This window comes from Silurus aristotelis (assembly GCF_946808225.1).
Source record: "Silurus aristotelis genome assembly, chromosome: 14".
NCBI classification, from domain to species: Eukaryota; Metazoa; Chordata; class Actinopteri; order Siluriformes; family Siluridae; genus Silurus; species Silurus aristotelis.
This window is the reverse complement of record NC_139587.1, coordinates 21,361,574-21,376,477: the sequence shown is the minus strand read 5'-3', so window position 1 is coordinate 21,376,477 and position 14,904 is coordinate 21,361,574. Positions and strand designations below refer to the sequence as shown.

General features: G+C 38.4%; 1 protein-coding gene across 2 annotated transcripts in view; it reads right to left on the bottom strand.

Annotated features, from left to right (window-relative positions):
• Positions 1–14,904, bottom strand: part of nrg2b (neuregulin 2b) — a 61,977-nt gene that overhangs the window by 46,208 nt on the left and 865 nt on the right. Inside the window, exon 2 of one of the 2 annotated variants that reach the window (XM_083560732.1) lies at positions 12,056–12,894. In XM_083560732.1, coding sequence (XP_083416858.1) covers positions 12,056–12,467 — 412 coding nt within the window. In that variant the 5' untranslated portion in view covers positions 12,468–12,894. Of the gene's footprint in view, positions 1–12,055; positions 14,078–14,904 lie in introns of those variants that run through there. The other variant, XM_083560733.1, reaches the window with a different exon arrangement.

Sequence of the window (14,904 nt, the reverse complement as noted above, 5' to 3'; positions counted from 1 at the left end):
CATATAAGCACCTTTGTATTTTTTATTTTTTTTTTTATAATGGAGCTCAATGTGCAGTTATTCACCAGTCAAGTCTCTAAGGACCAACTCTGTTTGTGTGTGTGTGTGTGTGTGTGTGTGTGTGTGTGTGTGTGTGTGTGTGTGTGTGTGTGTGTGTGTGTGTGGCTTCTTTCCTTGTACCTGCATCTGGATGTGTTTTTCTTTTTTTTGCATGTGCATTATCATGGTCCAGATGAGAAAAATAGAAAAATTACAATGATTTATAAGGGACTCCAAAAAATTAATATGTTATTATTTATGTTTTGGACATACGTTTGATTTATTTTTTGGTATTTTTTTTTTGCTCTTTTATTTCAGTACTGCATATATCTGTTCGATGTGGTTTAATTCACACTGAGAAGACAGCTCTATCATACAACAACTACCAAAAGGGGAGGATCAAGGTTAACACATAATTACTCTGAAATATGTTACGCCAACCAAGCCTAATTAAGCTCTTTTAGAACTTCAAACTCAAATGAAAGTGCTATCTGCCCTCTTTCAAATACATGTACTCAAAGCCACCCTTCATTTAAATGGCATTCACAGGGAACTTGAGACTGACTTAACTCTGATTGACATGCCATTCTTCCCACTAGATCACAACCAGTTTTTGCTCTCTACCTACGACTCCTGGCGGCAAACACTCTGGAAATCTGCGGCACTGTTTCACCTACTACATTTTTATTTCACTCTAAAAAAACTGCTTAAATGATATTATTAATTTTTAATCATTAGAATAAAATCATATTGGTTGTTGTTAGTATTAAAAATTAAAAAACACAGATTCACACACTTATTCACACCTAGGGCAGTTCACAGTAGCCAGTCCATTTAGTCGTATGTTTTGAAAAGTGTAATGAAGCTCTATAGAACTTACTTGCTCATATTCACTGATGTACATGAAATTTCTGCAGTACATGGAGCACAATGATTTGGAAACTGATTGCATGAACTCCTAAATTGTCTGTATATATTCATTCCAAATGACACCAAAGCGATAAGCAAACACTAATGCTACTAACACACCTAGCTGCTGTTATGCAGAGTCCATTAATGCATTTTTTTTTTTCCATTATGGACGTTAAATTACACCGTGAATCATTCAAATAACAACTAGTCATGCATCCTCTGAAAAAAGAAAACACATTCTTTGTATTGTGTGTAAAAAAGCTGATTAAACAGATCCATCCCTAATCAGTGTAAGACTGTGTAGGCCTTTTTTTTTCCTGATTACCAATGTTCATTATGTTACAACACAAATTGCATCTTTAATGGTGGGGTTGATTAGGTTTTAAGAGCGTTTGTGGTTGGCTTTATTTGTTTCAAGGTGTAAAAGGTTTTAAACCTCTTACCTTGAAGAAACAAATTATTTGTAGCTTCATTGACGTTGGCTGGAAACGAAAACTTTGTCATTTCTGTGGGCCTCCATACCATGTCTTTTAGTTCAGGCACCATGAAGGCTGTTTTCCGGAATATGCAAAGGAATGCAGCAAGCTATTGATAGATGACTTTGTAGTACCTCAGTGGTTCACATTGGACTTCTGATTGGAAGGTTGTAAGTTCAAATCCCAGAGCCACCAAACTTCCACTATTGGGCCTTTAACCCTTAACTGCTCAGTCACATAAATAAGATAATTGTAAGTTGCCCTTGTTGAAGGTGTCTGCCAAATGCCATAAATGTAAAGTTTTTTTGAATTTATATTAAAAAATCTAACACATTTTAATAAAGTTTTTCATATAAATTCTCCACTTGAAGACATTGTCAGACAAAAATAAATTATCTGGACAAGCTACAGTCTTAGTTCTTATATCTTATATCTCTTTAGCAAAGAAATAAAAGTATAAATAAAAGAGAAATAGCAAGTTAAGATGATAAATGCTGTTCTAAACATAACAGCAAATAAGTGAGTAAGGAAGCAAATAAATACAAAAATTATTTAATAAGAAGAAATGAACATGCTTATCAACAAATGCATAAACACTCATTAAGTCAGATTTTTATTTATGCATTTATTTATCACATCATGTCCTTTATTGGATATTTTGGCAGATGATCTCCCATAAAAATCTCTCTCTCTCTCTCTCTCTCTCTCTCTCTCTCTCTCTCTGTCTTTCTGTGTCAGTAAGTTTATGTGTTCGAGAGAGAGGGAGAAGGCTGAGGACAGTTATAGTCTCTGACTGATCAAATGAAGGATGCTATTATATGCTGCTAATGCTATATTGCATACTGCACACACACACACACACACACACACACACACACACACACACACACACACACACACACACACACAAAGTTCCCCAAAACCTTCTATCTCATGGTTTTCTCTCAAGGTCAGCTGATTCACATCTCTCTCTCTCTCTCTCTCTCTCTCTCTCTCTCTCTCTCTCTCTCTCTCTCTCTCTCTCTCTCTCTCTCTCTCACACACACACACACACACACACACACACACACACACACACACACACACACACACACACACGTACTGCCTACACATAAATATATGCACACTATTTTGTTGTTCTTACACACAGGCACACACCCCACCCTTTTATTTATTCTTGCATTTTCACACAGGCATTGTGTGAAACATTTTTATTTTCACTTTATTCTTGCCTTTATTCTTGCCTTGTGTATCTGCTTTAATAAGTATTTTACATGCAGGAATAGAGTCCACAAAAAACCGCCTTTCATTGGAATAAATGACGCTATATCACTAGACTCTTAAGAGAATCTATAAGCGTGTGTTATTAACAGAAAAGTGGCTTAAAGATATTGACAACAGTTGCGTTATATCATTACGAATGTCTATATTCACACCAGTGGATATATTTCTGTTAATGTAATGTGTGAAAGTTTGTGAGTGTGTGCATGTGTGTGTGTGTGTGTGTGTGTGTGTGTGTGTGTGTGTGTGTGTGTGTGTGTGTGTGTGTGCGCAAGAGAGAGATAGAGAGAGAGAGAAATAGAGAGAGAGAGAGAGAGAGAGAGAGAGAGAGAGAGAGAGAGAGAGAGAGAGCGAGAGAGAGCGAGAGCATGCACTAGAAACACCTCTTTCACTCAGAGTAGAATATCTGCAGCACACAGCTGTCACCATGGAAACCACTATTGAGAAAAAGACAGACATACAGACTGGGAGAGAAAGAGAAAGAGAGAGTGAGAAAGCGAAAGAGCTAGAGTGAGAAAGCGAAAGAGAGAGAGAGAGAGAGAGAGAGAGAGAGAGCGAGAGAGAGAGAGAGAGAGAGAGAGAGAAAGAGAGAAGACAGAGACAGATCACCATTTGTGGCTGTATAGCCTTTGACTGATGCAATGCAAGATAACCCATGGTACACTTTTCCGAGGTATTGCAGGCATCGCCTGTACTTAACGCTGATTTTTACAATCAGCACTCAAAGAAAAAAGAAAATGAATGAATAAGAATAATTGTGTACCACTTTTGGTGTGGTTTCTTGTTTACTTCATAATGTGTATGACCAGAACATTGTCTTTAAAGCATTTCCTATAAAAACTCTGACCTGAAATATGCCTTTAGTCATATTCATGCCAAAAAGACATCAAGTCATAAAGAGAGTGTTCCTTTATAAACAATGCCAGTAAGGCTAAAAGCAGGGTTACACAAAAGAAAGCACAATGGGTTGCTATTTATAAATTAAAGCCCTCTCGCATAAATCTTGGAACTTATTGGTCAATGAGGCCAGATTTGGCAACTACCCAGAAAGGTCTTAACCGAAATCAGTGCAAAAGGTTTTAAAACATTTTAGGATCCGTTAAAGAATTCAAATACTTTAAATTTATTTTAACCAGGGAAACACAAAAAAATATTAATAAGTAACATTTTTACTGACGTCCAACTAGCATTGATATTGTTTATAATTGTGTAAACAAACAGATTACTTTAGTTATCTTTCTGTGAATAGATTTTAAATTGATTTCATATGTACATTTGTGTAACAGGAGGTACAGTAGACTGTTTTGAGACTGGAACAGTCTCAAAACTGATGTACTTTTAAATGCTGGTTAAAGTAGAGCCTCATCAGTCCCATGACACACTTAACTATAATAATACTTCATAAAAAGTCTTAAATGTGTTGCTTAAGCTACAGAGTTGTTAACTGTTCTGAATCAAATACTGGATTTAGTTTATATTGGGTTGATGTAGCCCATTTATGAATTGGTAGACAATAATAAACATCAATAAAACTCGGCTGTAACTGGGCTGTAAGACTGCATCTAAAGTCACCGCAGCATTTTGTTTAAGCACTATACATAGTAATGCATAAGTATAAATACAATTTAATTTTGTAATGATTTTGAATGTCACATGTCATCTTGCGCTTCTGCATCTAGTCTACTTCAGCATCCGTTTAAAAGCATGAGCATAGCAACAGAGTGCAAATCTACAAAAATAACTGGCTTGCACCCAATCAAAAATAACATGCAAGGTATGAAAATAGAGGCATCAGTGGCCTGGGTTTGACAAATATTCCCATATTCCCATAAAAATTAATTCACATAAATTCACTTAAAACGATCAAGCAGTATACATGAATATATAAATTGTAAAATGTCACATTTCAAAAGACGATATTACATGTTCCTAAATGTGATAAAAAAAAAAATAAAAAAAATAAAATATATATATATATATATATATATATATATATATATATATATATATATATATATATATATATATATATATATATTCTTTAATATGCCCATCCTTTGCCTTTATATCTCCCTTCAATATTTGCTTATTTTCTAAGCAGTTTTTGGACCTTTGTTCTTTCAACCCCCATTCATCTTGACATATTTGTTTTTTACTACGGTAGATGACATTTTATACAGTGGCTTCTTCAAATCAAATCCAAAGTGGATTGAAACTTCTAGTTTCTGTTTTTTGCACTGTGGTCTTCCCCCATATGTTTTAAGCATGTAAAATAGAAACACAGCCTCTCTTTTTTCAGCCAATTGTGCAAACTTTTGCATGTGGTCCCAAAGACAAGTCTAATGCTTAATCAGTAATTTCCAAAATTATGTCCAACAAACAGTCACCCTCTTATTATATACATGTGTTTGTGGTGGGTTTGCATCGTACACCTTGGTATAACCATGAGCAGCTTCACCTTTTACAGCCATATTCACATGCACACATATTCATGTTCATATTCATGCTCAGTAAAGGTCTACAGCATGCAGATAGCTAGAGAGGAGTCATGACCTGCTGTTTGTCATGTCTGTCCAAAGAACATGCCAGCATTGGAATTCCAGGGGTTATTAATTTCTGGACTGGCTGCTGCACACTGGAGTAAATCATTTTAATTGTCATGGCACATCCAAAAACTCAACATAATTGTATTAGGAATTAGATGTTTCTTATTGTATGCCACTGAAATTTAAGTTTGGTCTAAAACCTACTGTACACCAAACAGTTTTTATCCTGCCTTAAGATACATTTTAGCTAATGTAGCTAATTAATAAACTTCCATCAGCCAAAAAAGGTGTCTTTAGGAACAGAAAGCAGGTGTCAGTCAGGAGCACCTCAGGGTGGGACCAGCATTCATTCTAGTGTCTCTTACCTGGTTCCTTCCTTACTGATGGCAGGATGGCTGACAGAGGCCGAATGGAGAAGCTTATTAAGCAGATAGCATGTCAGGCATGGTTTACACATGCACTCGCATGGGAGATTTGGCAGGCACAAGTGAATGGATGCCCCAGAGAGAAGGGCTGCTGGCTAATTGGAAAGCAAAAGGCGCTGACACGGCAAGTCGCTCTAAGCCGGAATTTTACAGCCACATTACAACCTCAGCGCTTTGGCTGTACGGATTGAACTAATCAAAGAGTTTAAAATGAGGTAGAGGAACTTAAACCTTCAAAAACTAATCTTACCTTTCACAACTTGTAACCAGTTAAACCACTGTGTTCCTGATCATTATGGTAACTGGCATTATTGATCATGATCACTGGAAAGGTGTGAAATAAAATCATATTCATTCAAGTATGAAACAATTGATGACTCAAGCATGAGACATTGAAGTTAACCATAAAGAGGGTGTGTGAAATTGTATCATTGTGGATCAAAAAATTTTAAGGAAAAATGTAAGTTAATGGTTTCTTATGAGAAAACACATAATAATTATATGATTCATCAAATAAAAACTTGTTTCACCAGTGCAATTTTGTAGGCACACAGTCTCTTTGATAATGCTATCCAAATAGCAAATAGGTTTACTAACAGAACAGAACAGCAATACACACATAACTGCACAACAAATACAAACACACACACACACACACACACACACACACACACACACACACACACACACACACACACACACACACACACACACACAAACAGTATGCGACATGTATCATGAGTTACGTCAGTGCATTAATTATAATCTGATATGATGGCCTACTTAGCGATGCTAATGTCTATTAGCCGAATATGCATCAGTCAAGTGTGCCAAGCAGTACTGTGTTGACCCGATACTTTAGGCACTGTGCTGTTATCTATTCATTTCTGAATTAGACATTCCTGACACCCGTGTGAGGAAAGAGCAGCTACGGGGAAAGTGGGAGAGGGCGAAAAATCATGAGCAGAAAGTAAGTGATGAATAGTTGATGAAGTGCTTGCAGGCAGAAAAGAAGAGAAAAATCTTTCTTTCTCCCTATCTCCACCTCTCTACTCCTCTACCTCCTTCTTTCTAAGGACATGCACCCAAAACACCCCCCAAAAAAACTTTGCTTTTGAAATGGATAACTCCTTTAGTATGGCTGATTTGTGGGGTCAAATTGAAATGACAAAAGTCATAATGGATACATGGTATGACCACATGGACTGGTCAGTGCTCCCTCTGTCTTTCAGACCTTCATTAAGAATGTACTCAGAGACTCAGGAAAATGAGTGATTGATACCAATTTATTTACTCCAATTCCCTACTCTAGCACAGCCAACACATAAAGGTTCTGAATTAAGTTACCAGAACAATTTCTTCGTGTTGGCCCCAGTGTCAGATGATGTGAGTTCAAAGTGAGCCAAGGGAGCAAACTTGGCCGTGCTGTTTGGGATAGGGGGATGGCATACTCTATATCTCCTGTCATCATTATGCTACAATCATTATTACACTAGTCGATCTTGAGTGTCTATGAGCTCTATTTACTGTTTAATATTTGCTGTAGTTTTCCTGTAGCGTCACTTAAGCATGTCATTGTACAAACTGTCACTGACATCTATACAAATGACAAATAAACCTTAAACTTGAAACTTATTTTAGGTGGAAGATGACAGACATAATGGGGCAGTGGTAGCTTAGTGGTCAAGACCTTCTAATCAAAAGGTGGTAGGTTTCCAAACCTTCAGCTGCTCACTTGTATAAATGAGATCATTGTTAAGTTCTTTTGGATAATGGATAAATGTCATTAACATAAAATCAACCATTGTAGGGAAAGCTAACTGGTCATTTGGAGTATGATCAGTACTAATGCATATTATCAATAATGCCAATGCCAAATAAGCCATATTCTTTACCAGAATAAACCTTGCATATAACATATTCAAAACCCCCAAGCCGTTCCCAAAGCCATTTCTTCCCAACTCACATTATATCACATGAATATATGCTTTATTGCTGCCATATCCTGGCATGTCTTACATCAAATTACCCAAGCCTTTAAAGATTACCCCAATGCCTTCCAAATAAGATATATATTCCTCCCATTTACCGTAATTCTCCGATACACTGGGATCACACTCCCACACTAGCCAACTAGACGTTACAAAGACTTATCAACTCCTTAACATATTGACATATTGATGGGAAACTATGTGCCAATGATTGTTAAGTTCTCTGTGTGTATGTGTCTTTTATTTTGTTATGCTTTGTTTTCAGAAATGATTCAAACAATTTTACAATGAACCCCAATTTCTATCAACTGATAACAAATGTATACAAACGTTCCTGTTTAACAAACAAAAACAAAGTATAAATCCAAGCTTTCCGCACATAATAATTAGATTTATGAAAAAAGAAAATGCATTGTTCTTGTTACATTGTTCAGATATCTACCTTTTCAATAGCAAAGATAATATGCATGATGCATGTATATTCTATATGTAGGCTATAGCAAGAATTAATCTAAAACTGGCGGAAGCATCTCTTCTTTGACATGTTCATTTGAAAGGATTGTATTTTTTTCCCTGGTGTTTCTTGTTTAAAACAGTAGCTGATTTCAGTTTGGTTTTGGTAGAATTCTGAATAGGGACATTTATGGGAGAAAAGGTAAAATCTTTATTCTCTGTGGTGTGTGGTATAAAGCACACTGAGTGCCATTTAAAACGTTCTACAGCCAGCGGGCTCAATCAGGTATTACTTTTAAACTTAATTTAAATGTACAGTATTCCCACAAGATCACAGGAATATGGTGACTGTATCACTACATAGTTAATTGGCTGCAGAACCAACAAAATGGCTTTACACCGGCTAAGCAACTGCTTTCCTATGGAGGAAATGTGTTCCCCTCATTGCAGGTGTAATTATAGGTTAATCAAATTTGAATTTGACCCTGTTCGCTTCATAAATGCAGGCAGAGAAACAAAGCACTGTATGAGACACGATCGAAGGAAAAAACATTCCTCATTTCCAACACTAAATCATTTACACATTTGCCATCACGCCGGTTTAAAAATACTGCACAGTGACGTGTAAGCAGGGAGACAGATACGCCTTTAGACATTAATGGGGTGATCCTATGCCTTTTTTCTCAAATTGAATTTTATTTAACTGCATCCAAAAAAACCCCACTCTTGAGCAGCTTTTATCTAATCCACAGCGTGTGTGTCTCGATGATGCAATGCACCAACCACAAGGTAAGCGAAGAGCAAAACACTCATAACCTGCAGGGAGCCACACACCTCCTCATCGACAGCATGCTTTCCAGACACACAATGCTAGCCATTTGTGATTTCTATGAAATAATACACAAAATATTGTAAAGACTCTCAAATATCATAGAACCCAAAATAGGGCCACATCCCCGTTGTGTTTGTATGTCAAACTTACGTGCTTTAGAAGAACAGTTTGTCCTCAAAAGGCAAAAGATAATCTCAGCTTCTGGGAATAAATAGTGACTGATTTATGCCAACAAGCTATTTTAAAATAACAAAGAAAGCTTTAGGCAATAAGAGGTTTACATTAGCAGAGAGGGTTGGTGTGCCAGTAGCAGAGTGGAAGAAAAACTAAGAGCTCTTCAATTATTCAGTCTCTTGATAGACATTAGCTCTCTCTTCTCTGCCAAAGAACACTCACAACAACCATAAGTCTTACTGATTATGATCACAGATAGATTTTATGATTGACATCAAATAATTGAATTACAGGGTATTTTTACTGAAATTATCTCTGAACCTTTGAACTTACACTGTAGTCAATTAGTGTATCATACACAGCGCTGAGACCAGTTTTACTGGAAACTGCAGTTAGTTCTGTTAGAATTGGCAGTTTTAGGCACTGTACAATAACTAATGATATATGATAAGTTTGACAACTACTGATATTTATAATTTGGGATAATAGACCAAATAAAATGTTTCTATATAAAATAAATGGTGTAAAATCAAATATGTGCAAGCCCTTAATGTGTGCTTCTTGGGCAGTAAAACTAAACTTGACTTGCATTACAACAATATCTCCAACAGTTGGAGCTATTTCACTTTTACTTAGAAAATTCTGATTCTCTCATCTTGCTGTATATAACAAAGAAATAATAACTATTCCTCCTTTTATTTATTCAAATTAACACAAAAAACTAAAATCGTTGCTCTCGTGATGCTCGTCTTATTAGGTGCAGAGCTCATCTAAAGGTCATACTGCCCTGCTTTTCACAAACACATGCACTTTACACAGCTGTCCGAAGTGTGACCTGAAACAAAGAAAGTCACAATATGTATGCAGTGTATTATTAAAGGATCCAGGCTTTGAAAATCTGTACTATGTTCAGCAAATTGCTTTTTTTACACAAGTCCCGGATCTCTCGTTCTCTCACCCAGTCACTCGCTCTCTCTTTCTCTCTCTCTTTAATGCTTCTGCAGGATGCAGTGTGTAAGTAAAGTGTAAGTAAAGGCACATAAGAATTCAGTATGGCTAAACTATTGCCAACCATAACACTCACCATTAACTCTAACAGATCCAGCTTTACAAATTCATCCCTTCCGTTTTGTGTATAGACAGACATTTGTGTTTATAAAGAAGGCTGAAACCCAACATTACACATAATTTTTCATCTTATCTACAAACAGTTTGAGTGGCGTGTTTGGAGGGTCACCAGATGACAGGTTGTCTAATCGGAACCAGTCTAACTTCAACCCTAACAACACAAACTGGTATTCTGATGTCTGATTTCACATCCCCAGAAATGATCCACAACTTCCTCCAGCTGTATTTCTGCATGTCCAATGCCACTGTGCTTCGCTCTGTTATCAGTGGATCAACAAGTTACTACAGTTTGGTTTGTGCTCCATTCAACTTATTTACAAAGTAAAGCACAATCACATTGCAGCTGTTTTGTCATTTCACAGACAGGATGATCCTTGTTCAGTTTCAGTTACCCAATGGCCAGTATAGTTCATATTCTGATTCTTGTCTGACAGAAGTTGAACCCAAACAGTATTCTGCTTTTGCAGCCCATGTACCTCAGTATGCTTTTCTGCTAACCATGGGTGTATATAGTGGTTATTTAAGCAACCATAGTCATTCCACCATGATCTCCACCAAAACTGCAGCTCACCATTTTTTTTTTACTTTAAACTCTATAAAATACCAGATCAACAGTTTTTGAAATAGTTTTATTCAAATAGGTGCTTGGCACTAACTACCAAAACACATGGGCAAAGTTACATACAATTTTTATCAATTTGGATGTTTGATGCACATTAACACGATTGTACATGATATTGTGTTGTTTAATCCAAATCATACCTGTATGATGGTATAACGTCTGAAGAATCTCTAGTAGGATTGTATGAAAGCTGGTTTTGTGTGTCTTAAATACTTTAGAAATTCTACAGTTACCTGTTATAGGTTGAAAAGGTCACAATTTTAGATAACAACAAAATGATTTTCAATTATGGCACAGACATTTCCTTGCTAATCAAAATGTTGCTTTTGTTAGAATTAGATTTGATTTGGATTGAGATATACAAAGAGGAATTAAACAAACATAGAAGCAACAACAAACAAACAAAAAAGTGGAAACGCTTCCTTGTATACGCTAGCTGATGTGTATACACATTATATGCATTTTTAGTTGAAATCTCTCTGAAATCTCTGCAGTACTTTCCCAATTTCCGATCACGCGGTTTTGTGCTCCATGCCCAATAAAAGCCAAGTGACACGTTGACATCTGCAACGTTACATATTGGCTACACATAAGCATCTTAAGCAGAGGCATTCGACTAAACTGAGGATGCATGTCAAACGTTTCTCTGCACACACCAGTTTCCTGTTAAAGGAATTAATTAAAAAGCTGGTTCTATTGCTACATTATCTTTCAGCACTGCATCAATACAAACTACGTTTTAAATGATCTAGCATTATCTATGAATTGAAAAGATCTGTGCATGCTGCAGCCTGGACAACATCAGAGCTCGTGGTCTGGGAGATAACGATAATTGGTAATTTAATGCAGGCTAACCTGTCTGTCTATGTGTGTGTGTGTGTGTGTGTGTGTGTGTGTGTGTGTGTGTGTGTGTGTGTGTGTGTGTGTGTGTGTGTGTCCTGGTGTGTTTCTAGACTGTTGATACGCCCAGAACATACGATTAAACCTGCTTGCAAGAAATATGAAAAAAAAAAAAATATCCAAAGCAGGAAAACTGGGATGCATTATTAAACCGTAATTAAACTGATAATATGCATAGCCACAGCAATAGCGCGCGTCCCAACACACACACACACACACACACACACACACACACACACACACACACTGCTGGCTGATATAAAGAATAAAACTTACCGCAGTCCTCACAAAGAATGCGGTCCACATCTTTTTTGAGATTTTTCTCAACGGTTTCACGAGGAGCAAAAGATGCCCTGAACACCAGTGGCTCCTCTGTGGGGTCCATGAAAAATATGTATCTGTGGTCCTTCTCCACTGCGACGCACGGAGCCTCAGAGCCAAAGTCGCCAACGGTGACGAGCTGCTGGCGCGTGAGTCCGCCGCTGTTGGTCGGCCACACGTCCACGACTCGGACGCTCACGGTGTACGTTTCGGTGGAGGCGTTGGCGGGCAGCTCTTGGACCTCGCCCTCGATCACCACGGCTGATCGGTACGCCTGCTCCTGCAGGGAATCCAAGCTCGGGGCGTAGCACGCAAAGGAGACCCCGACGAGCAGCATGGAGAAGTGCACCGCATCAAGCCTCCTCATGCCGTCGGCTGTGGCTCAGGGGCGGCCGGCCGCGGTGGTGCAGGTGCAGGTGCAGTGGTTTCGGGGCGTACGCGGGACGAGGAGGACAACGGAGTAGGGTTACAGCGGCAGAGGGGTATGGCGGGCGGGCTCCGGTGGCGGGGCAGAGCGGCAGACCTTGCGCAGGCTGTGCCCATGCCATCTGTGGGCGCCGCTTTCCCCGCGCGGTTTCGTGACGGGGGACCGCGGGACGCTCAGGAACCGGAAACAGCCCCGGGCATCGGCGCGGGGCGGAAAAAGACTCGTTGCTGCATTCTCCTTCAGCGCAGTCCCCCAGCGCCGGTGTGTGTTCATAAATTACGCTCCTCGCGAGAGCGCAGATTCCGCAAGACGCCGCTAGTCTTTCTGTGTCCACTGAAATGTCATCGCCCGGGTGGGCATTCTGTCACTGATGAAAAAAAAACAACTTGGATTGTTTAGAAATAATTTGGTTTCAATGCACACAAAAAAACAAATTTATCCTAAACGGCCTGTCGGGGTGTCCGATTCTAAGGTCCGCTGGTGGATTTTACGCTCAAATTGGTCTCCAAAGGGCGACGACACACGCAAGACGTGCAGCTGGGCGATGCAACAAGCGCGTCCCCTCTACTGCTCACTGCACACGCGCGCGCGGGCGCGCACTTACAGACACACACACACACACACACACCGTCCCAAAAAGCTTTCTATATGTACTCTTCTGATGATCTTTCGTTCAAATGCAAATGAGAGGGCCAATAATGTGACCGAGATCAAACTGCATACGGCGACTGGTCAACAAGAATTCTGTCCTAATCCCACCGTCAGCTGCTCAAATGTTCGAGCGCATCGTCGGTGGATTATAACACGACTGCATTAGAAGCCAGGAGCACAGAGCTTTTTCCGTGTACAGCAGCGCACACAGAGGCACAGGCGGCTGCAGACCGCAGACTTAGAGGCGATGAACAGCGCTGCAAAAGAAGCTCTAAAGGAATCGATGCCCTGACGATCAGCAATTCATTTAACGCTGAAATCCAACTGCCGCATTCAGGTCACTTTCACCATTTTGCCCCAAAAAGCAACCAGGCGGGGGTCAGAGCAGAAAAAGAGCAGCCCACCGACCATCCAATCAGCCATATTTACCACGGCAACAGGTCCTGCGGGCATTTGGCTGCGAGAGGGCACTGTCTATTAATAAAGGGAGGAGACCGGGCATTGCAGCGTTATGACAAACACAGAGCGCATGAGCACCACAGTAATGACACACAGCCTATATGAATTGGGTACAAAATTAGTATATATATTTTTTTATTTTAATGGGAAATTAACGTGACAGACGTTGCATCATTTTAGTTGTATTGATAGACTAAATGCGTCGTGAGACGGTGACTGTTGCTGGGCGCTGTTCATTAATTGCTGAAGGGCGACATCTGCAGGACAAACACTGTGGTTACGGCGCGCAGATTTTGCAGACAAATTAATTTCTGCTTTAATACTTAACTTTGCACGGATGCAGATGAATCAAGTTTACACATTTAAAAAAAATAAATAACAATAAAAAACAAAAAACATATACATTACATCATTCTAAGCTTTATATATGGTGGCCAGACCTGGTGGTCACAGTATATATAACTATTCGATCCCAGTTTTTTTTTTAATAATTATTATTATAATTTTTTTTGTATAATAATCTCAATAATGATAAATTATTTTTTATCATTTTAACCATTGTCCTGTCGAAATTCTGTACAACATCGCTTAACGGGGGCCGAGATCCGGTGCTGTCCGTGGTGCTGAAATTTCAGAACCCCCATTCATACTCCCTCACGTACACGATACAAAACGTGGTTTCTTCGAGCCAGTCACGACTTCACTCTAAACGTGGTTTTACTTTACAAATATAAGTATATATTTTTGCTTCGTGCTTGCTGGGTGTAGTTTATATATTACATATTTTTTGTAAAGATCAGTTGAAACAACTAATCAATTTTGAACAAAAATCTGAAATGGGGTGACAAAAACCCCCAATCAGAATAGAAAGTAGTATACAAGTACAAACAATGTCCTTAATAGAACAATAAGTGCTTAAATGGTGATAATTACAATTACAATGAAAAGTGACGCCTTCAGAAATGATGAATGCAAGAGTCCAAAGCAATTGCGATATTAAATAAGACAAATAGAACATTAAACAAATCAACAACTAAATACATTTGATTATAGTTTGCCTTTCCGTTCCAAGCTGCACAATTCACAAGGTATACTAAAACTTTGCTTTGGAATCGGACTGAAAGCTTGTTTTAAACTTTTTGAATATGAAACTGAAAATAAAATCATAAACAGCCTAATGACGCTTTTTTATATATAACAAATATATTTGTACTTTTTGTTTAGTTTTTCTGGGGAAAATGTTATTCAGAAATGTTTTTTCTTTTTT